The 24,046-nt window shown below is 35.7% G+C and overlaps 1 protein-coding gene and 1 non-coding gene across 2 annotated transcripts in view; both read right to left on the bottom strand.

The window, feature by feature from the left end:
• Window positions 1-452: 452 nt before the first annotated feature.
• Window positions 453-24,046, bottom strand: part of NDC80 (NDC80 kinetochore complex component) — a 47,147-nt gene continuing 23,553 nt past the window's right edge. Inside the window, exons 11-17 of the mRNA XM_029922780.1 lie at window positions 22,360-22,565; window positions 19,179-19,331; window positions 16,802-16,891; window positions 9,049-9,141; window positions 7,716-7,846; window positions 4,924-5,026; window positions 453-862 (exon numbers count right to left, since the gene is read on the bottom strand). Of these exons, the coding sequence (XP_029778640.1) occupies window positions 725-862; window positions 4,924-5,026; window positions 7,716-7,846; window positions 9,049-9,141; window positions 16,802-16,891; window positions 19,179-19,331; window positions 22,360-22,565 (914 nt within the window). The 3' untranslated portion in view covers window positions 453-724. The remainder of the gene's footprint in view (window positions 863-4,923; window positions 5,027-7,715; window positions 7,847-9,048; window positions 9,142-16,801; window positions 16,892-19,178; window positions 19,332-22,359; window positions 22,566-24,046) is intronic.
• On the bottom strand, window positions 6,134-6,206 carry TRNAK-CUU. Its single transcript has one exon. It is a non-coding gene; the product is annotated as a tRNA-Lys (tRNA).

Here is a 24,046-nt window from a genome sequence, read left to right as displayed (position 1 = left end):
GAACTTTGTGTAAAGAGCCAGATAGTACACATTTTTGGCTCTGCAGGCTATGATCTCTGTCTCCTGTAATAAACATTGCCATTGTAGTGTGAAAACAGTTAGATATGTCAATGAGTAGGTGTGACCACATGTGACCCAGTGTGCTGATTCCTGGTTTAGATCAGAGTTACCTATCTTTTTTTTTTTTTTTTTAAAGTTTTATTTATTTTTGATACAGAGAGAGACAGAGCATAGAGGGGGAGGGTCAGAGAGAGAAAGACACAGAACTAGAAGCAGGCTCCAGGCTCTGAGCTAGCTGTCAGCACAGAGCCTGACGCGGGGCTCGAACCCACGAACGTGAGCTCTGACCTGAGCCGAAGCCGGAGGCTTAACCGACTGAGCCACCCAGGCGCCCCAGAGTTAACTATCTTTTGACCATCTGAAGTTAGGTTGAGAAATCACGTAAAAACACACTTTGTTGATATAATTTTATTAACGCTGGGTACATAATACAACTCGTCTTTCACATCTAAAGACAATAATCCAACAAGTTACCATAATTTCAGGCTATACATACTTTAATAAACTAGGTTTACAAAAGATATAAAAATATTTCACAGGCTTGGGAAGATATGGTCATGAGACTTCATTGTAAGGAGGGGTATAGGATATGTTAGAGATTTTTCGAACCTACAAAGGACATTCAAAAATTTACAGTTAATAAAGGTCTTGCTTAATTTTATCTTCATTCATCAGAAGCCTTAAGCAGAGCAGCCTTCTTTTTATACTTGTCTCCTATCTCTCTAATATTTTCCAAGAGATCTTCAGACATGTATTCTTCATATTCTCTATCAACTTTAGCAATCTGTTCTTCAAGATGTTTCTAGTGGAAACAATAAACAATTGTTAATATAAAATATTAATTTCTTTTAAAGAATTTAATTGTCAAGTGTACAAACAAGCATGTAACAACCGTTAAGGGCAGGAATAAAAGAAATGCTCTTGAATCTCCTTTTGTGCCCTTTCCAAATCATTTTTCCAGAGCCAAACATTCTCAACAGTGCTTTGCTATTCTTTATACTTGTACCCCCCACCCCAGACAGATATGTATGTATGTACTTCTAAACAATATACTAGTTTAGTGGCACCTGGTTTTAACCTTCATATTTACTGAATTATATCAAATGTAATATTTGACTTTTTCCTACCCAGTATTATGATTCATTGGTGTTAATGCGATAGTTTTATTTATGTACTGCTATATAGTTTACACTGCATGAATATATCAACACTTAGAGCCATTTTACTGCTTGTGAATTTTTGTTTGTTCCCAGGTATGGTAGGCTGAGTAACAGCCTCTTCAAAGATATCCATGGCCTAATCCCTAGAACTTGTGAATATGTCTTCTTTATACAGCAAAGGAACTTTACATATGTGATTACATTAAGGATATTGAGAAAAAGAGATTATTGTGCATTGTCCTGGTGGGCCCAATATAATCACAAGGATCCTGGTAAGAGGTAATCAGCAGTTTGAGAGTCAGAGAGAGAAAAAAAATAAGGATAGAAGAGAGGTCAGAGGGGATGGAAGATGCTGTTGATTTTGGTGATGATGAGGGCACAAGCCGAGGAGTGTATTTGGCTCTAGAAAATGGAAAAAACCAGATTCCCCCTAGAGTCTCTAGGAAGATTGTAGCCGGGGAGGCCCATTTTATATTCCTGATCTCCAGAAATATAAGGAAATAAATTTGGGTTGTTTTAAGCCATTAACTTGGTGGTAATTTGTTATAGCAGCAATAGGAAACTAGTATATTGGGTTGTTTTTCACTATTTCAATTATACTGCGACAAATTACAATATACTAGGTGGCATAACACAACAGGAATTTATTTTCTCATAGTTTTTGAGGCTTAAAGTCCAAAATCAAGATACTGACATGGCCATTCTGTCCAGAAGGCTCTAGCAAAGAAGAATCCTTTGCCTCTTAGCAGGTTCCAGCAGTTCTGGGTAATCCTTATCTTGCAGTTATGTCTAATTTCTGCCTCCATAGTCACATGGACTATTATAAAGGCATCGGTCCCTAGACTGAGGGCCTATTCTAATCTAGTATGACCTCATCTTAACTAATTACATCCACAAAGACTTTATTTTCAAAGAAGGTCATATTCTGGATAGATATAAATTTTGGGGGAATACTATCCAACCTAGTACAGTACCCCAGCACACAGTGTATAAATTTAATTAAATACCTAGAATGGAATTGCACTATTTTATTCCCATATTGTTTTCTAAAATTGTTAACATCAATTTACAACCCGAGCAGTATAAATAAAAACTTGCAATTCTCCATATTCTTACTGGCATTTAGTATTCTCAAACTTTATTATTATTATTATTATTATTTTTGCCAATTTCTTGAGGGTGGGAAGTGGTGTATCTTTTCATGATTATTGACCATGTTAGCTCTCTGTGAAATTCCCATTTAAGTCTTTTACCCACTTTCTGCACTTATTTTCTGGAGGTCATTATGTATCTGAATGTTAATTCTTTATTAGTTGTTTTTTTCCCTGTTTGAGAGAGAAGGAGGGAGAGAAGACTGAGTGCATGTGCATGAGCAGGGGAGAGGCACAAAGAGGGGGAGAGTCAGCGCAGAGCCCAACACAGGGCGCAAATCCATGAACCAGAGCCCAAAATCAAAAGTTGGGACACGACCTACTGAGACACCCAGGTGCCCCCCTTTATTAGCTGTTTTAAAAAATATCATCCACTGTTTTGTGGCTTATCTTTCCACTCTTTATGTTTTGATGCAGAGATCTTAATTTTAATAAAGCTGAATTTATAAATAACTTCTTTTGTGGTTTGTACTCCTTTTGCCTAATTTAAGAACTCCTTTACAACTCCTGAGGTGTAAGTATATTGCCTGTAATTTTTCTAAAAGTTAAAAATCTAGCCTCACGTTAATTTCTTAATCCATCTTGAAGTGATTTCTGTCTAGGATTTATGGTAAGAATCCCAACTCCACTAACTGAACAACTCATTTCACCCCACTGGTTTGCAACAGTACCTCTCTCATATATCAGTTTGTCTATGTTCATCATATATTTCTGTACTCTGAGTCAGAGAGATTGGTTTATATGTACAATGGATTAGTTATTATAGCTTTACAATCATTTTTGAACATCTAAACAGATATAAAGACGAGAGGAGTCTGGAATAAAAGTCAGCAACCTTTTCCTGTAAAGGGCCAAATAATAAATATTTTAGGTTTTGCGAGCCAGATGGCTTTTGTTTTAACTGTTCAATGCTGCCATTGTAGTGGGAAGGCAACCATAAATAGTAATGGAAGTGAACGAAGCATCTGTGTTCCAATAAAACTTTACTTACAAATAGGCTGTGGGCACAATTTGGCTTGTGGACTGTAGTTTGCTGTCTCCTAGTCTAGAATACTAAGCCACATGAGGACTTACATGGGGCTCCAACCAGGAACTGCTCAAAGAAATGCTTTGCTCTAGAGGAAAAATATCCCATTTAAAGATACCATTATATCCAAACTCCTCTGTTTTCTCCAAATTTCATTACTTGTAAAATTTCCCCATATTAGGTTTTAAAGATGATTGGTAGACTTATGTGCTCCTTCCATACTTTACTGGTCAATTGTGTGCCAATCACTGTATGTTGTGAATGACTGTTTCTCTCTTATGTATCTATTATACATCATCCTTGGGAGAATGAAAAAGTAACTACTCAAATAATTTCTGGTCTGTGGTTCAAATTTAACAAATTAACTGGTAGAAAAAGAATCCATAGAAGGTTATAGAGTAACTAAATGGCTGAATTAGAAAGAAGTGGGTAGAATCCAGGTTTTGTGATATAGAATCCAGCATGTTTTTCTTAGTTCTTAGCACCAAGCAGTAAAGAACACTGGCAAACAAGAAAATGCAGGTCAATGTCTTTTAGGAGAAAGGAGACGAAGTAGGATATTGAGAAGGAAAGCTAGCAAGAGCAGATAAAAAAGGGGCCAGCCAGATGTTCAAGGCCAGATCTTCCCCTGGCATACTTTTGGCTCTGCAATCTTGCTTGCCTCTTGTACCACTCAACTGTCCGCATAGCACAACAGATAGTGGCCCCCCTGTGCAGTCAGCAGAATGGTTCCAAGCACCCAGAAGCCAGCCAGGCATACAAGGCGGCCAGCACCAGCACTCGGGGCTGAGACTTTGGAGGTGACTCTGCTGGGCTGGCACTGGTGCAAAACAGTCTTTTCTGATTCCCTGAGTGTGTGTCACTTGTCTTTTCCTGGGTGCCACGTATTTGCTGTAACAATACCATATGTTGTGTTTTCAATAAATGGAATCCTATCAGTGTGATATAATGTGTTTTCCTTCTCTTAATCCATTTACAATTGGAAATATATTGTCATTTAAAAACTACCCAGGAATTTTAAAGTTTAGCAATTTATTTTGGCTTTTGGGCTCTGTACAGCAGATTGGAGGAAGAGCACTATTGTTGAACTTTCAAGCTATGCTTCATGTTTCCTAAGCTCTTTATTCTATATTTTATGAGCCCTTTACATGTAATTAACAGAGAGGAAAAATATTTGTCACAACACATGCTTTTTCATCTTAATGGATTCTTAAGTGTGTTGATACATTTTCAATATGCAGAATGTGGCCTGGCACATCATTTTATATTGCTGACATAATAAATACCACTGTAGGCTGTTTATGTGAAAAAAAAAAAAAAAACCCAAACAAAATGCAAACAAATGACTTTATGAAATATACAGGTTATGCCCCCTCACCATACCACTAAGGATTCTTCTGATAACTTTTCACTAGAACATATTTTCCATTGAAATAACATTTATCATTTGTATCTGTAGAAACAAAACAGAAATATCATTTTAAAAAGCTTTCTTAGTATGTAGAAGAGACCTTCCTACACTTACCTCTACAGACCCTACATGTGTAGCAACCATCTCTAAAAGACGCTGCAAGTTATTTCCCACTTTTCGTCTTTCTTCAGTTGTGGTCTGCACAACTAGTTGGTATCTGTAGAATAAAAACTCTTGTTTGAGTTAGTGTCTAGGAAAACACTCAGTGTATCAGTTCTATTTAGCTTACTTCTTTTCATATTCAGTAAGACCAGGCTGTGATTAGTATCTGCGCTGTTTGCTTCTCAACCATTCAAATAGAAAAATATTTTCAAAGATTCTTTGCAAGCAACAAAACAAAATAGCACCAAAACCTCCAGCTTTAACATATAAAACCTGGGAGCAAATGCTCTTAATTGAATCTCCAAAAGGACTGTAAACTTAAATGCTTTCAGGGGCAAGGCATTACACACATTTGAATGGGGGCGTGGGAGTCTAACCTTTAGACATGCAAATTCAAATTAAAAATAAAAACTGTATGGGGCGCCTGGTGGCTCAGTCAGTTGAGCCTCAGACTTCGCCTCAGGTCATGATCAAACGGTTTGTGGGTTCAAGCCCCAGTGTGGGGCTCTGTGCTGACAGCTCAGAGCCTGTGAGCCTGCTTCAGATTCTGTGTCTCCCTCTCTCTTTCAGCCCCTCCCCCACTCAGGCTCGGTTTCTCTCTGTACCAATAATAAATACACATTAAAAAAAAAACAACTGTAAGTCAAAAAACCCTTCAGCTGAGTGTTTTTATCCCTAAACTAAAAATAAGCAAATGAAGAGGTATAATTTTCTGAAGGGCTGTACTTCTAAAAGTGATGTGTTTTTTTTAGTTGAGGATCACTTTATTGAAATTTTAGAAAAAAGAGCATATGGATTAACTATTCAGTATGGTGATTTTATCTAGGTTGCACTAGAGAATTACATACACAAAGGCATAATGTTCTTTCAAAAAGGGATGTTACTATTTTAGTTACTGTCAATAAACAATGTGGCTAAAACTTTTCCTATGTAAGTTTTAAAATAATAAGGGAAACCAAGAGGGAAAATTTGACAATGTATAATTTGACAATGAAGAACTTCTAAGAAATGTAACATAATATAGAGTCCTGCTGCTTGCTTAGAAATATGTATTTGTTCCAACTGAACTATTTATTATGTAGCAATTTGAGCACTATGCAAAATTTATATTTGCTTATGCCATTTCTTTCCTTTTTTTTAATTTGTTTTTTTAGTACTCTCTAACCCAACGTGAGGCTTGAACTCACAACCCTGAGATTAAGAGTCACAAGCTCTTCCAACTGAGCCAGCCAGGAATCTCTATACACGTTTTCCTTCTTGAGAAACACTAAGTGAACATAGAAAGCTGCATTCAGCTGAATCCAGATGCAAAGGAATACATAAAACACATCGGCACACAAATGTGTGTGTGTACCAGCTGTCAGATTATTGTGTGATGAACCACGTGCATCCGCATCTGGTGGTAAATCTTTCCATCTGAGGGAAACCGGGTAAATCAGTTGGTTAAGCGTCCGACCTCAGCTCAGGTCATGGTGTCTGAGTTCGAGCCCCACACTGGAGCTATCAGTGCAGAGCCCGCTTTGGATCCTCTGTCCGCCTCTCAACCCATCCCCAGCTTGTACTCACACACTCTCTGTCTCTCAAAAACGAATACAAACATTAAAAAAAAATCTTTCCATCTGATTTTAGATAATACTCCTTCCACCCCCATCTCAGTAATTTACAAGCTGCAACCCTTTGAATGCTCATCTCCCTAGGCAAACTTCAGGTCTTTTTAAGATAAAGTGTCATATTTATCATAGCATTTATGTATTTCTTAACCATTAACAATGTGTACAATTGTACTAACATTTTTGTTAGGTTCCTATCTTTTGTTCATGTGTGTCACTGACAGAGATTTTGAGTGTTGTGCCTCACTCCCAATTTTCTTCTAAATCCAGATTTTTATTGCACAATTTTGCAATGTGGTGCCTATTATGAGGGCACAAGTTGTGTTATAGAATGATTGTATGATTTATAGGATATAGTTTACTATATAATACATATGATTTCTAGAAAGTATAAATATCTTAAAAACACAAATAGCCAAAGTATTTTAACTGATTAATTTTTTTTTAATGTTTTATTTATTTTTGAGACAGAGAGACAAAGGATGAGTGCGGAGGGGCAGAAAGAGAGGGAGACACAGAATCTGAAGCAGGCTCCAGGCTCTGAGCTATCAGTACAGAGCCCAATGCGGAGCTTGAACCCACGAATGTGAGATCATGACCTGAGCTGAAGTCAGAGGCTTAACCGACTGAGCCACCCAAGCGCCCCTACCTGATTTAAAATTTCATGTTGTTTTCAGAGTTTAAAAGCCATTTTAATTATATCTAAAAACGAATGATTCATGGGGTGTGGGGGTGGCTCAGTCTGTTAAGTATTTGACTCCTGGTTCGTCTCAGGTCATGATCTCACTGCTCATGGGATAGAATTCTGTGTCAGGCTCTGGGCTGACAGTATGGAGCCTGCTTGGGACTCTCTCTGCCTCTCTCTTTGCCCCTCCCCTGCTCGCACACACATTCTCTCAAAATAAATACCTAAAAACATTCAAAAAGGAATGATTTCTTATAATAGTTGCACATATATTTGTTTAGAGACAGCATCTCAAGTTATAAGCTGTTTTTATGTAAGTAAATGTTCATTACTCCCTCTCCCCCAAATAGCTCTATAATATAAATTAAAGCAGACAAAAATCTAGTTTTACAGAAAAAGTTAAATAATTAATCTGAAAATACAAATAAATCTTAGTGACGCAAACTTACTCTCGCTGAATAGTATCTAATTCATTCATAGCTTCACTGAGGCCGTCATTAACAGCACTCTCCAGAAGGTGCTTGTGTTTCTCCAAGGACTCCAGCTCAGTCGCACATTTTTTATCCTCTTCTTCAGCTTCCTATCAAGATAAAAGCATCCTTATGGTTTTTGATATTCATGTTCTATATACTCCATATACTATGTATATTCCACATACCACATATATGTAAAGTATTGAAAAAAAATCAGGTTGCGTCATTTGTATTTTCAAAATGTATGCTGTTTTACATGTAAGAGACTTTAAAATGCTCCATTGGGAATTTTATACTGTCAACCTAAATGTGACCTTCTCAACAGGCCTGTATAGAATTCATTCAGCAGTATTTTCAAGTATCTACTATAGGAAATTTTGATACTGATTTGAATTTTTCCTATGATCATCAAAAAGGCCTTTATCTATAGGCAAAAATGTGGATCACTTTCCTACTACTTTTATTTCACAACTGTATTAATTATGCACAAAGGAGCCCAGAGTCATCAATTCTAGGTTTCTCAAGATGAAATATGACAGCCTTTCACTGAAGTGCTTTAACAGCTTAAGCTGAAGTACTATCGTGGAGAATATATGAAAAAATAAAAATGATTACCAATTACCTCATATTTCACACATAGATCACATTACTGTGGTGTATTTTCTAAAAATTTCACACTTCCTGACAAAACGTATAGGCCCTAAATACAATACAGTACAAGGCCAAGAGGTAAGATTTCAATTCCTGACACTTTTTGGTGTAACCAAGTAAACAATACTGGTATGACTAAAATTTTCACCTAAACTGGACAGGTGGGAATGAAGAGTCATATGAATGCTTCCCAAAGTAAAATGCATACCAGAAGGAGGATGAATTAGAGGTGGTGGGAAATGAGCACATTCTAGATTTCATACAAATGGTCTTTGAAATTTGGCCAAGATAATTTGCAAGGACTATCACACATACACAAGGCTTTACTGGAGGTTTTTGCTTTAGGAGTACTTAACACTAAATCTCTATAAAAGGTAGAAGAGATTATTTTTAAAACATGTTTTGGTTTTACAAGCATGCAGAATCTTATAAGCAAGTCTAAAATAGTAATTGAACAGTAAATATGTTCTAAGATATAACAGCCAATTCCAGAAAAAAAATCCTCTAAAAAGCAAAATAACTCCTTAAAATAAACTTTAGAAGATGAGACTAAAATTTAAGTTATAGGATGTAGCTTAGAGATTCAGTTAGATGTCAGAACACATGAATATTATGACATAGTTTGGCTCACCTATATAAACTATGACAAAGTTCTTACCTTCACTTTTAGTTGGTAAAGATCATCCAGCTTTTGAACTTCTTCTTTCAGAGTTCTTACGCCTCTCCTGCTTTCTGTTATCATTGTATTTAACTTGGGGAATAAAAGTTTGAGAAATCATAACCATACGTCAAAAAAATTCTAGTAAGTTACAGAACTTTCATATTATGACGTCAACTAACTGAACCATGTTATTCTCACCTACCATTTGTACCCCAAATTTATTATTCCCCAAAGAGGAATTTCAAACAACAACAAGAAACTTATGCTTGTTAAATTATAATACTTAAAGGCAGAGTGGCATTGGTTAGGAATAAAAAATGTAGCTTAATGCTCAGTAAAATAAGATACCAATAACTTCTTCCACTAGTAGCTGTGGGAGTGTTTTTAAGCTCTATATTATAACAATATTACACATATTACATATACTTAACATTTTAATATTAATTAGTACATATAAGTTGTTTCTGTCCTACCAATTTGAAATTTAGCTTTACTTAGACTTAATCTATTTTGTTAGCTATCTAGCTTTCCATTTGTGTGTTTATAGGATGTTAGAAATATAAGTAGTGATTTCATTGGGTATTTGCTGTTTATTAGTCAGTGCTGTCTTCCAAAAAGTAATAAAGTAACCACATTGAGTCTTACTAAGCTTTGAGCTTTAAGTTCTGTTGAAACCAAAACTAAAGAAAAAAAGTGTTTCCAAAGTTCAATTCTTGTCAACAAGTGCTAATACCAGTTGATACCAGTAATATGGAATGTTTTCCAGCTAGGCCAAGAAAGTGTTTCTTGCAGGAAACAATATAGCAAAATGTATAAATAAACTGGATCCATGATTCAACACATATATGAAGTTATAAAGATATTATATATATATATATATATATATATATATATATATATATATATTTGGGAAAAATTTAATGAAGCAATTGTTATTTGGTAAAAGATAGGGTAAAATGACTACATATTTACTAAAGAAACTTGCATATACCTCACATTCACTTATCAAAGTCCACTGGTAAGGAATATTCCTTTCCTCTTATAAATGAGAAGAGTTGACTAGAATGAATGCTATTTATTTAGGATCATGCATATTAGATAGCGATCTGATTAATATTTGTAGTTGTAAGTCTTGGGAGGTCCTTCTAATTCTTCCTTACAGATTTCTCTTTCTCTGCTTGTACTTTGGATATGAATGTTCTCCCAGGATTCTGATCTTGGCTGTATTGTTATCTGTTCACCTGGGAGAGCTCTCTTTCTCTTTCTGTTTCCCTTTCATTTTCACACCTGGAAGATCTTCTGGCTTTAATTACTACAAGCTAAGGAAAAACAATTTACAACTATGTCCAAATTTCAACTTCCTACAGGACATTCTGTACTTTGATGTCCTAGAGACTTGAAACTTAGCATATTCCAGCCTAAAATTCTTCTATACCGTTCTCTTGCATTCTTTATCAAGGCTCTATAATATCACCACTGAAAGATTATCTCCTTGACCAAACCATTCATGCTCTTCTGAACTTTTTCTTTTTTTAAATCTTTATTTTTGAGAGAGACAGATCGTGAGTGGGGGAGGGCGGAGAGAGAGACAGAGACACAGAATTTGAAGCAGGCTTCAGGTTCTGAGCTATCAGCACAGAGCCTGATAGGGGGCTTGAACCCGTAAACCATGAGATCATGACCTGAGCTAAAGTCGGACACTTAACCAACTGAGCCACTTAGATGCCCTTGACCTCTCAGCTTCTGTGTTTGTCTCTGTATTGTTCAGATTCAGCAAGATCATGCTAACACAGTTTACTCAGAATCCCTAATCTCAATCTCTAATCAGATCCTTCATCCTCCAATATTCCCAGTTGAAATCTGATCACCTTAACCTGCCTTCAACAAAAACCCTATTAGGTTGGTTTAGACTGACTCCTCCCTTACTCCTAGCATTTCCCTCAGTAATTTTTTATCCATTGATCTGCACCTCGCTCCTTGGTTATAAATTTCCAGTTCTTCTTTCAGTTGTACTTGTGTTAACAAGTGTCATGTCTAAGTTTTCTTTTCCTTTAACATCATATACCATAGATGGACACCTGAACATTCTTAATTTCTCTCTTCTTTAACCTTCACATCCAAACGAACCACTAAATTACATTGTTTTGATCCTTGTATATTTTTTCCATTGTCACTGCAATAGCCTTGGTTTGAGTCTTTACTATTTATCACTCAGGATACTGTTAGGTCTCTTAACTGTGTGCCTCTAGTTTCATGTACCTCTGACTTAGTCTTCAAAATGCCAACACTATGGGCTTACTAAAATAGACAGGTGTTGGGGCACCTGGGTGGCTCAGTTGGTTAACTGTCGGACTTCGGCTCAGGTCATGATTTTATGGCTCATGCATTTGAGCCCTGCGTTGGGCTCTTTGCTGACAGCTCAGAGCTTGGAGCTTGCTTCTGATTCTGTGTCTCCCTCTCTCTCTGCTCTTCACCTACTCATGCTTCATCTCAGTCTCTCTCTCAGAAATAAAATAAACATTAAAAAAAATACACAGGTGTTTTGCCTTCCCTTAAAGATCTTCAATGGTCCTTGATGCCTACAGAATAAGAATGCAACCAGTAATCAAGAATAGCAAGCTTTGGAGCACCTGGGTGGCTCTATAGGTTAAATGTCCAATGCTTGGTTTTGGCTTAGATCATGACCTCGAGGTTTGTGGGATCGAGCCCTGAGTCAGGCTATGTGCTCACAGCACGGAGCTCGTGTGGGATTCTCTCTCTGCCCTTCTCCCACTTGTATGCTCTCCCTCTCTCTAAATAAATAAATTTATAAAAGAAAAAAAATAGACAAGCTCCTTCATAACTGTTTTTGTTTCTCTAGATTAGTCATGGTAATTTGTTAATATGCCATAATCTTTGTTCTCTAAGCCTTTGGAGGTTTGTGTATCCTTCTGGTACCCGCTGGTCAATTCCTACTTGTTATTCACAACTCAGCTCGGCTACCACTTCCTTCTGAATCTTGTGCTTATCTCAGGTGTATTATGAGAATCCACAACATTTTGTATTTACACTAAACAAGTGTTATGATGAAAGTAATTGTATCCATGTCCACCGTCCCACTTGAAATAGAGTTCATAAAGGAAGATACTGTATCACCAACATCTATTACAGAACCAGGCAAATATCAGGTTCTTAAAAATATTTGAACAAATTATAGTTATTAACATTTAATTTTTAATTTTTTATTTACCCTCATAAGTGGACTAGTTTAATTTTCTTCTTTTGTGATGTCTTTATCAGATTGTGGAAGGTGGGTTACGTGACCCTTGAAATTTTTTAGAGATGGATTTTTATTTTGACTGTATTATTTTATAATTCAAATAAATTCCCTCCATCTTTATAGGGTATCCATTTCTCACTTTGTATTTCCCAGCTTTTTCTTGAATGGTTTGGCAATTATTTTAAAGTAATTTTCAGGTAGGGGCACTTGGGTGGCTTAGTTGATTGAGGGTCTGACATTGGCTCAGGTTATGATCTTATGGTTCATGAGTTTGAGCCCCACACTGGGCTTGCTGCTGTCAGTGCAGATCCTGCTTCAGATCCTCTGTCCCCTCTCTCTGCATCTCCCATGCTTGTGCTGTCTTTCTCAAAAATAAATAAAGATAAAAAATAATTTTCAGGTAGATTACTGTTAAGAAGAAAATTAGAGGCTCAAAATCAGTCACATATGGTAGGCCCATGTTACCAAACTAAGGCTTAATAACTCATCTTATTGCAGTTTCAACCTTCCCCAGGGATGCTTTTTTTTTTTTTTTAATTTATTTTTGAGACCGAGAGAGAGACAGAGGATGAATATGGGAGGGGCAGAGAGAGAGGGAGACACAGAATCTGAAATAGGCTCCAGGCTCTGAGCTGTCAGCACAGAACCCGATGCAGGGCTTGAACCCACGATCCGTGAGATCATAACCTGAGCCGAAGTTGGACGCTTAACCAAATGAGCCACCCAGGCACCCTCCCCAGGGATTTTGTCTTAACAGGTCAAGTCTGTTCCGTACCAGTAGTAAGCATCACTGAGGTAATCTGCCTAATAAGACCCTTTTGTTCCTCAAGGGAAGGTGACTTTGCCTGAAATAATCTTTTTTGGTTTAGGACTTCTTTGTCCTGCCTTTAAAAACTTTCCCTTTCTGTAGCCCTCTGAAGCTCTTTTCTGTTTGCTAAATGAGATGCTGCCTGATTCATGAATTGGTGAACAAAGCCAGTCAGATCTTTAAATTTACTCACTTCTTTATAAAACTAGAAATGCAGTTCTAGAGGCAACTCAAAATTCATCTATTTCTTCTTACCAATCCCCAAACCTCCCCTATTTATCTTAAAAAACTTGTAACTTGCATTCTTTCCTGGTGACTTTGAGATGTACATGTTAAAGTGCAACTTCAGAAAGATAAGTCTGATCAGGAAAAAAAAAAGAAAAATAGAAGCTATAAGGTCTCTGTTTACATGTTTATGTGTGTCGTTTATATGTGTGTTGTAGATGTGTGTTTATATGTGTGTTTTCTACCTCTGGATGGTATTACTAAAATTAATCTGTAAAAAAGCTCTATTTAACAGACTTAAGTGCTTAATGTATTTACAAAAATTGTTTAAAATGTAATAGAAATTAACCCAAATGCTTTATTTGTTCTTAATTTTTAAAGTTTTTTATTTGAGAGACAGAGAGAGCAGAGGAGGGGCAAAGAGAGAGCAAGAGAGAGAATCTTAGGCAGGCGCTGTGTGTCAGCACGGAGTCTGATGTGGGGTTGGAACTCATGAACTGTGAGATCATGACCTAAGCTGAAACCAAGAGTCATATGCTTATCTGACTGCCATCCAGGTACCCCTAACCCAAATGCTTTCTGAATGTATATCACTTAATGTATAAGTTAGCTTAAGCTTGTTGATTTAATTAAAATAAACCCTCCTTTAGAGTTATCAACATTGAATACAATATATACATGCAAATCTTATTCCACCAAGGTTTATCAATAAAATTAGTTAATGTTATCAGCTACAAAATTTGTCAGCAAGAAAAATTAGCTTAGGATGATGGCTGACTTTGTTTAATGAAGTTTTGGTGGGTAATCTAAACATAGTAAAGGGGCATCTAGGTGGCTCAGTCAGTTAAGTGTCTGACCTTTGATCTCAGCTCAGGTCATGATCTCTTGGTTTGTGAGTTAGAGCTGAGTTGGGCTCTGCAGTGACAACACAGAGCATTCTGTCTGTCCTCTCCCCGTCTCTCTCTCTCTCTCTCTCTCAAAATAAATAAAGATAAAAAGGTTTTCGGTGTATTTTTAAATAAATTTCCCAAATCTTTTTGTTAACCTGGAACCTTAAAGTTTTGCTAGGTTAAGTTAAAGGATGAGTTACATTAAATTTATTCAATATTCATATTATTTCCAAATAAGATAAAATACTGGAACATTAATTACTGAACATTGGTTTATCCACATTTTACTTCCTTTTACAGAGGACTATAAAGGTATGTGGATCTACTAGTAAACATGTGTTCTGCTGCTCTGACAAATTTTCTGTGAGAAAGCACATATTTCTTGAAGCCACAAAAAAGTATTAGTCTGCTAATTCATAGAATGGTAACATAAAAGACAGTTTATAATTTCATACTTCTTAGTTCACTAGAAATTAAAAGTTTGAGGGGTAACAATTTTAATATGTGTAACTGAATTTGCTAGAAATAATAAGGGAAAGACATTCTATGTGTGTGTTCAGGGTTGGCTAAGATTAGAATGAACTTCGGGGCCCCTGTGTGGCTCAGTTGGTTAAGTGTCCAAATCTTGATTTCAGCTCAGGTCATGATCTCTCAGTCTGTGAGTTTGAGCCCCAGATCAGGGACTTGGGATTCTCTCTCTCCCTCTCTCTCTCTGCCCTTTCCCTGCTCTCTCTCAAAATAAACATTAAAAAAAGAAAGAATGAATTTAATTAAATAAAAGTTTTAATATAAAAATAAGCTAGCATAAACTTAGAATTTGGTTTTCTTTCTGCTAATAGAGCAATGTTTTCTTAGACTATTGGTCTACTCTTATTAAGAAATTTACGCAAAGGTTTTTAACTTTTTAAGTAATCTGCCTAGAAAGCAAAGATTTTGCTTTGTTAAAATAATTTCCTGTGTTGTTTTTATCAGGTCTTTGATTATTTAAGAAAACAGAATTCTCTATTAGAAGAGGAAAGTTTTACTTATAACTATTTAACTCTCTGTATTTGCCTGTGAAGTTTTTGTCACCATAGTTAAATGGATAACTAAGTATTATTTCACAGTGACCTATAATCTTATTTGACAAAGTATTTTAAAACCTCTTGATATTCCTACAAACTTCTCCAAAGCAAACTAACTTTATGACCTCAAACTAACTTTGAGAATTTCTGGAGGGCTCCTGGAACCTCCCCAAAGACTTGTTTATCCTTGCAGAAAAAGAAGAGATGCTAAACTAATTAGGTATATTTGATATGTTAAATTATGTGGGAAATACTGTCAAGTGAGAAGACTAAGCTTTCTTTCTATTGTATTTGTGTAAGTATGTAAGTGTTCTAGAAATTGTATGAAATTCCCAAAGTGTAACATACCCTGGTGTAATGTTATCAGTCATAACTCCAATTACTATTTTAAAATGTTCCATGTTACTTAAATAACCAACTTTCCTTGTCAATTCCATTACAATGAACTTTCATCAGATCTCAACAAGGGACATTTTTACAAGTCTTTTTTCATTTACAGACTATTACTGTTTTACCCTGATATTCTGCAATAGTTTCCTGTAAAAATACTTCATCTTCAAGGAGATGTAAGGAAAGAGTTTTGACAAGTACAGATTTCTGATAACTTTATGATCATAAACCTTAACTGGGTAAGAATTTCCAAAGCTAATGGTAAACTGGATTCAAGTACAATAAGAATTAGTAACATGGAACTGAATGAACTGAGGAGGACAATTATAACTTTTTATGATTTGTTGTTTGAAATGGTGGTTGTTTAATGTTTTGCTTTTCCAGATTTAAGGCAATTTTTCTTTTAAGTTATCTAGGATTTACATCAATTGGTATATATATATTTGACAGTTTATGAATGGCAGGGAGGGGAAGAGAGAGGAAGGGAGAGAGAGAATCCCAAGTAGGCTCTGCACTGTCAGCACAGAGCCCAAAGCAGGGCTTCATCCCATGAAGCGTGAGATCATGGCTTAAACTAAGATCATGACCTGAGCTGAGATCAAGAGTTGAATGTTTAACCAAGACTGAGTCACCCAGGTACCCCCTAAGGTATATCTTTACCTGGTCCAGATTTTGGAAACTCTTTTGAGTATTCTTTTCATGATAATACAGTTAGTTATTTGTATAAAGGCTATTAAGGGGTACTTGGCTGGATTAGTTGGAAGAGCATGTGACTCTTGATCTTGGGGTCCCTGGGTGTGAGGTTACTTAAATAAAAATAAGACTTTTAAAAATGGCATATTAAATTATCTCAAGTTGAAGAAGGCAATTCTCCATCTAAAATCAAGGGAAATTTATTCAGCTTCATATCACTTCATCATCAACGATACGTAAAGCCTAGGATGTTTAAGTTATTTAAAAAATTACTTCAAAGGTTTCTAAGTCAAGGGTATACCCAATTTTCATTTTCTATAATATCTTATTAAAAATTCATTCCTTAACAATTAGAAACTACAAATCTCCTTTAAGTGTTAAATATCTTAATTTTGCTTTTAATCACTGTTTTGTTACTTACTTGTTCTAAAGTATCCTCTAAACTCATTTTTTTATTTAGAGCTTTATTAATTTCTTCTTCAGTTTGGTTCAACAGTTCCTTGAGTGGTACCTACAAAATACACAGGAATTGGAGTACCATATGATATATGTAATTACAAAAGTTCTTGAGGCATCTACACATTGCAATAGTAGGAGCCAGTTTTGGAGGAAAAAAAAGTGAAGCATGATATTTTTAAACTAAATTTATACATCAGAAATAAGACAATAAAACTAATTTTCAATCTAATTTCTATAACTGTATAATGCAACTTGCTTTTGGTTTTGAATACTTGGAAAATTTTAGATTTCCTTATCGATTCTGGTGATTCACTATTATTTAAACATTTTATAAGTATGCTTATTTTCATGCAGTATCTTTCTTGAAATAATGTGCTTTTCTCTCTACCCTTTTCAACTGCTTAGTCTTACAATTATCTGCTTGTATTTCTTCTTTTTGCTATTCATTGTAACTCCATTGTAATAGCAAAACATTTGAAACACAGCAAATGTCTGCCAGTAGGGACTGATTGAATAAGCTACACAATAGAGGACTCCGAGGCTGCACAAAGAATTGGAGAACATCTTAAAAGACCACTGCAGAGAGATAACCAGGGTGGGTTGTTCCGCAAATGAAGCAAGGTGGGTGTCTGGAATAAGCAAACGTTTACCAGTTTATATAAGTAACAATGAAAGTAAGGAAGAGCCAGATAGAAGAGATGCGGAGGGCAAGGTCCTAGGGAGGGATACAGAGCTTCCATGCCATCTGGGCGAGCCCCTCTCTCTGCCATCTCCACGTGTTCACCAATCTTGAAGCTCTTAATCAGCCTGTATTCCTTGTTTGTGCTCTCCTCTAAGAGTTTCCCATTGTTATTTTTTAATTGAGGTCAAATTCACTTTAAAATGATTAAATTGAAATAATTAAGTTAAAATGAATTTAATATACAATATCTAAATATGGCGTTTAGTACATTTACAATGTTGTGTAACCACCACCTTTTGTTCTAAATCATCTTCATCACCAAAAGAAAATCTTGTTACTATGTTTTTAGTAGGTCTTTTGAAGTTCTTTATTGCTGAGTTTTAATTTTGGCTGCTCTTTTTTATGAAAGATGCAATGCCTCTTTAATCTAAGAACTTTTCTCCAAATATTATTTGTGACAGTTTGACTGTATCTTCTGAATGCTATTTCTATTTTTATTGTCCTATTATTATGTAAAACTATTTCTAGAGATCAGAGAAAAACTTTTCCCTCTTTTCTGAGAATATGCATTCTTTTTGAGTGGGGTAATCCTTTCTATACTGATTTGATGCAGGTATTTTTTTCCTTGCACCAGTGTCTGTCTCTGTGCCTACCTAGCTATTGTTTGAGAATCAATTTAGTAAAAGACTAAATGTTTAATGGATGGATTTTTTCCTATTGAGAATGAGTCTGACTTTATTTAGACAAAGTCTGTTCACCAAATAAACTGTGATCACTAGGAAAGTAGAAACTGTATCTTTCTGGGTGTATCTCTAGCATCTAGCTGGTATGGAACATAATATGTACTCAATAAATAATTTACTGAATGAATGATTCTCAAGGGAAAAATGAATAGCTTTATACTCTGATAGTCTTTGTTCAAAAACTAAGTATTTTAAAAATTAACATTTTTGTGAGAGTCACCAAAATACTAAAATCTGTGAATAATTAAGAAGCTGCAATAGAATGATTTAAAATTTTCTTCTCCAAATTGCATCATTGGCCACATTTAAAAATTAGGTGCAGACTTTTCATTTTTCATTGCTGGTGTTACTTAATGCCCTCTTATATTTCATGCCTTCATGTGTGTCCTTGTACCTGAAACGCTTCCCACAGATCATCCCAATAAATACCTCATCTTTCAAGACTTCATTCCAGGCTCACCATCTCTGTAGACACTTTTCTTTCCCCTTAATTCTGACAAGAATTGATCAATACTGTATCTTGTAAACATTTCTAATAAATAATTGGTATATACCAATAATTGGTATATGTATACTTGTCTCTGACTGGACAAGTAGCAATTTAAGATTAAGGGTCAGGTAATTTTTCTCTTTGTAATCCTGGTGTGTATTTTAAATGTAATCAAAGTTTCTATTGGAGAGTTGAGTAGAAGAGGTAGGTAGAGAGGAAGAAAAGGCTTTATAATTCAAAGAGGAAGGTATAAGAGAGAGATTTCTATCAAAAAGATGGGAGATAAAAAGTTTTAGAGTTTTATTTCTATGCTCTGACTTGTTATGAACATGCTGATGTTTAAACTCTTATAAACAAATGAACAAGACATCAATCATATCATTTAAAAATCTTCTGAAGATTAATTAATCTCATGATTACTTACATAAACTTGAGCTCTATATTTAACAAGGCAGTTGGCGCCAGCTTCAGGATTAAATTTAATTTCAAAGTCATAACCTTTGGAATTTTCAGCACCCTTCGGAATAAGTTTTAATTTTCTGGCCAACTTGTGATACTCAGATAATTGTGTTTCAATCTGTAAGAAGAGAACACCAAAATAAATGTTAAAGTAAACCAAATAGCCCCATTTCGTATTGTTTTCAATTGGCATTTTTGCAATTTTACACAAAAATTGTATCTATTTCTTGTAGCTTTGTAATTTGGTATATAAGAATAAAAGATATTATTCACACTCAATCTGTAGGATAATTTAACAACTATAAGTAGCAAGCACTATACTACTGTTCTTTCATTTACTAATGTTCTTCTCATTTCCAAATAGCTATTAACAAGAATCTGTATTTAGGTATAAACTAAATTTACTTTTTAAAGTGCCAGGTAGAGAAGTCATGAAAACAAAACAAACTTTAGATTTATCAATTTAAAAAATTTAATTTATCTAAAATAAGTGAAATGTAATTATTTAAATCTTAAATGTTATTTTAACAAAAATATGTAGGTGTGTAAAATACAGATTTTTAAAAATGCAAAACAGTTAAAACCTAAGAAACCATTTGTATTATGTCTATAATGATAACGTACTTTATAAGGTGACCAGCATTAAAAACCAGTACTGACTTCTTGGACAAAAACAGCTGCTTTCTTTGAACTATTTTTTTAAAATTTTAACAAAGAGTAGTAAATATATATAAGAAATAGTGTTCTAAGAAAAGTGCTTAAAGTAGTAGGATAGAAAACCTCATCACTGTTGTAGCAAAACAGATTAAATTTTTCTCAGTGAAGTGCTAAATTTTAGTACTATACCTACTGATAAATACTAGGGTAGACAACTTAAAACCAAAATTTAATTCTGAAACTCTGTTGTATGTTATTGTCCATTAAAAAAAAGTGGGGGGAGGGCACCTGGGTGGCTAGGTCAGTTAAGTGTCTGACTCTTCATTCTGGCCTACGTCATGATCTCGAGGTTCATGAGTTCAAGCTCCGTGTTGGGCTCTGTGCTTACAGTGCAGAGTCTGCATAGGATTCTCTCTCTCTCCCTCTCTCTGGGTCCCTTCCCAGCTTGTGCTTCTCTTTCCCAAAATAAATAACCTTTAAAAAAAAAAAAAAAAAAAGAGAATCCTCTGAAAGACATGTTTTACTACCTTTTCTTAAAAGAGAGTCTTATCTTACTTCTTTTTTAGGAATGTAATAGTGTATATAGCAGAAAAGATCACTTTGGAATTATTTGATAGGAAAACATTTGGTCCCTAGACAACCTGTTAACTTACTGTTTTAGAATACAGTGGTATCATGTCCATAATTATGCTGAATCATTAAGAAAAAGTTCATGTCTATTGAGAGCTACGTTAAAAAGTAAGAGAAAAAGAGTGCATAGCTAAGCAAGGCAGAAGTATGGAACATTTATAAGGGACTGCCAAAAAACATAAGGATAGACTTTAATTTTCTAGAAATTCATATGGTCAATGAGCCCACTTTCTCAACAATGTTGGCTAAAAGGATAATGTACTACCTATTAAATTGAAATAAAGTCAAATAATTTAGTTTTGGTAAAGAACACAAGTGACTGCTGTTACTAAATCTGACAGAAATGTTTAAATCCTGTTACTGCATTTGATAATGTTAATTCCTTCCTGACTCTTCCTTTCTCAGCTTCCATCTTCTTGACCTCTCTGACTAGTTCTCAGTCTCTTTTAGGCTTCTCTTTAAGGGACCTTCGTCCACTTCAAGATGCTGGTGCTCCCTTCCTCCTATGCATTTTTCCTTGGTGGATTCATCTACCGTATGGCTTCAAGTACAATACATACTGATTTTTACTTAATCTACATTGCAAACCTATGTTAGTTTATGCTAAGGTTCAGATTCATAACAGACTATTAGATATTTTCACTTGGACACCCCATGGACACAACAGGTCAGCATACCATCCCCATTTCTGACTGGTAATTTCTATTCCAGAGTGAGTGGTACTACTGCTTGCTGCATTGCTCAAGCCAGACACTGTGAATGCATCCCTTTTCTTTCATCAAGTCCTATTCATTCTACCTAAGTAGTCAGAATCCACCCACTTCTTTGACGCCATTAGCACTAACTAAACTCAGCTCATGACTTCTCACCACATTGCTGCCAAAGATCCTTATCTATTTTTCTCCCTTCCAATCTATTTTTCATCTGACCAAAAATGAGATCTTTCTGAAGCTTCTCGGAGCTTCCAGGATAAAGTCCAAACTTTCCATAAAGATAAGAAAAGAATCTTTATCGTCTGGTCCATACTTTTTATTTGAGTCTTTACCTTTTGCTATGTGTCCCTATCCCTTGCTATTAAGCTCAAACCATATGAAAAGATTCTGATGCAGAGGGCATCATGCTATTTTCTCTCTAAGCTTTCACTTATACTTCTGTTTGCTGACTCCCCTATCCTTGCCAAGATAACTCTTACTCACACTTCCTAATTCAGTATAGGTATTCTCTCCAGCAGAGAGCCCAACATGGGGTTTGAACTCATGAAGTGTGAGATCGTGACTTGAATTGAAGTCAGATGCCTAACTGACTGAGCCACTCTGGCACCCCTCAAGGAAGCCTTTCTAAAATCACCTCATACATCTCCCCACACAACACACACTACATCTGGGTTAGGTATCCTAACTATATGCTTCCTCAGTATCCTGTCTGACCTCATGGTAGAAAAATATCAATTGGATTAGATGTTTCTTGAGCGGAGAGTCGAGTCTGTCTTCTTCTAAGCCCCGCACGGGAAGTGGGAAGTGATATACAGCAGGTGTTAAATAAACATTTGAATAGTAAATTAGTAAAGGAAGAACTGATTCACATCATCTTCTACAATAAAAAGCATAAGGTGTATGAAAATTGTTTTCATGGCCTTAGACATTTTTGCTTATTTCTCGGTCACTGCTAAAAAATCCAGGTTACCTTAAATCTGACTGAGAGAAACTGGGATGTTACTGAGTTGGGTTTTAGTAAAACGTCAATGCTAAAAAGTTTTACCTTTTTAGCCAATCTATTCTACCCACTTACTTTTTCTTAACAGGGATAGGCCTTTACAAATGTCAGCTCTGAGATGCCACTCTGAAAATGGTATGACATACCGCCTCTTTGCCTCTGGCATATTTTAGCTCTTCATTCCAGAGTTGTTGTTGTTCAGCCTCTAGGTCTTTGGTTAATTTATTAATGGTCTGCTGCAATTCATTTCTTTCATGATTTATTCTCTCAATGTCTGCAACTGAGTACTTCTGGTTATCAACAATATTCTGTAGGCGAGTATTCTCCTGTTTCATTGTTTCATATTCTAGTTCTGCATTGAAAAAAACAAATTTGTTAAGAGCTTTCAATTCCTACAAAGAAACTGATACCATTATTTAATAGTTAAGATATCTAAATTTCCAAGTTATGTACATGTATATTTTTCTCTTATTTTTTGAGGGGATAATTCTATTTGATTCCACATTTGTGAAAGACAATACAATTAAAGTTTTATGTTAGAAACTTCTTTCCCTATTGGCTTGCTATGATTTTCAGAAAGTGCTATATGAAAAAAACATGGCAATGTACATCACCTGATGAGTGGATCAAGATGTGGTATATATACACAATGGAGTACTACATGGCAATGAGAAAGAATGACATATGGCCATTTTTGGCAAAGTGGATGGACCTAGAGGGTGTCATGCTAAGCGAAATAAGTCAGGCGGAGAAGGACAGATACCATATGGTTGCACTCATAGGTCTAAAAGGAGAACAGGAGAAACCTAATGGAGGACCATGGGAAGGGGAAGAGGGAAAGAGAGTTGGGGAGAGAGAGGGACGCAAAACCTGAGAGACTACTGAATACTGAAAATGAACCGAGGGTTGAAGGGGGAGAGGGAGAGGGAAGGGAGGTGGTGGTAATGGAGGAGGGCACTTGTGGGGAAGAGCACTGGGTGTTATATGGAAACCATTTTGACAATAAACTATTTAAAAAAAAGAAAGACATCTGGGAGGCATCTGTTAGGAGAAAGCCAAGAAGAGAATTCATGGCTTCAACCATTTGTCTAGGATGATCTTCATCATCCCAGAGAAGACTCACTGCTCCTTCACAAGGTTGCATGTTAAAGTTCCAACTGAGTATCCGATTTTCCTACCTCAGAGAGTGATGTCCCCCAACCCTATTTTGAGACCAATAGAGTATTAAAGCAGAGTCTCAACTTTCCTTTTTTTCCCCAAAAAGTATCATTGATTAGGTATTTTGTTCAATGCCCTTCAACATGGGTTCATCTGATGTTTTCCCTTATCAGACAGAAGTGATGGGTTTTGGGCAAAACTACCACAGAAGTGTTATTTTTCCATGGAAGTGAAGTTGTGCCCTCAGTGCTATACTCTTTAAAAGGGTCAAGGTCATAAAAGGCAAGGACAGACTAAGGAATTGTTAGAGGCTAAAGATGAAATGCAACGTGGGATGTTGGATAGGGTCCTGGGACACACAAAGGACAGAAGCAGAACAACATCCAAAGCCTGTAGTTAATAGTATCAGACCAATATTAATTTCCTCATCTTTATCATTGTTCTATGGTTATGAAAGTTCTTAACATTAGATGAAGCTCAAAGAATGGTACAGGGAAACTCTGTACTATTTTGTAACTTTTTTGTAAGTGTAAAATTAACTCAAAATAAAAGATTAAAAAAAATATGGCCCCACACATAATGATTAGGATTGAGAATTACTACACTTAAGAGGGGCAGTATGTACCAGTATTCAATTCAATGCTTTTAATACTCCAGTATGATTCTCTTCAATAA

Source organism: Suricata suricatta, chromosome 14, assembly GCF_006229205.1.
Source record: "Suricata suricatta isolate VVHF042 chromosome 14, meerkat_22Aug2017_6uvM2_HiC, whole genome shotgun sequence".
In the NCBI taxonomy this organism is placed as follows: Eukaryota; Metazoa; Chordata; class Mammalia; order Carnivora; family Herpestidae; genus Suricata; species Suricata suricatta.
This window is presented reverse-complemented; position numbering and strand designations above follow the sequence as displayed.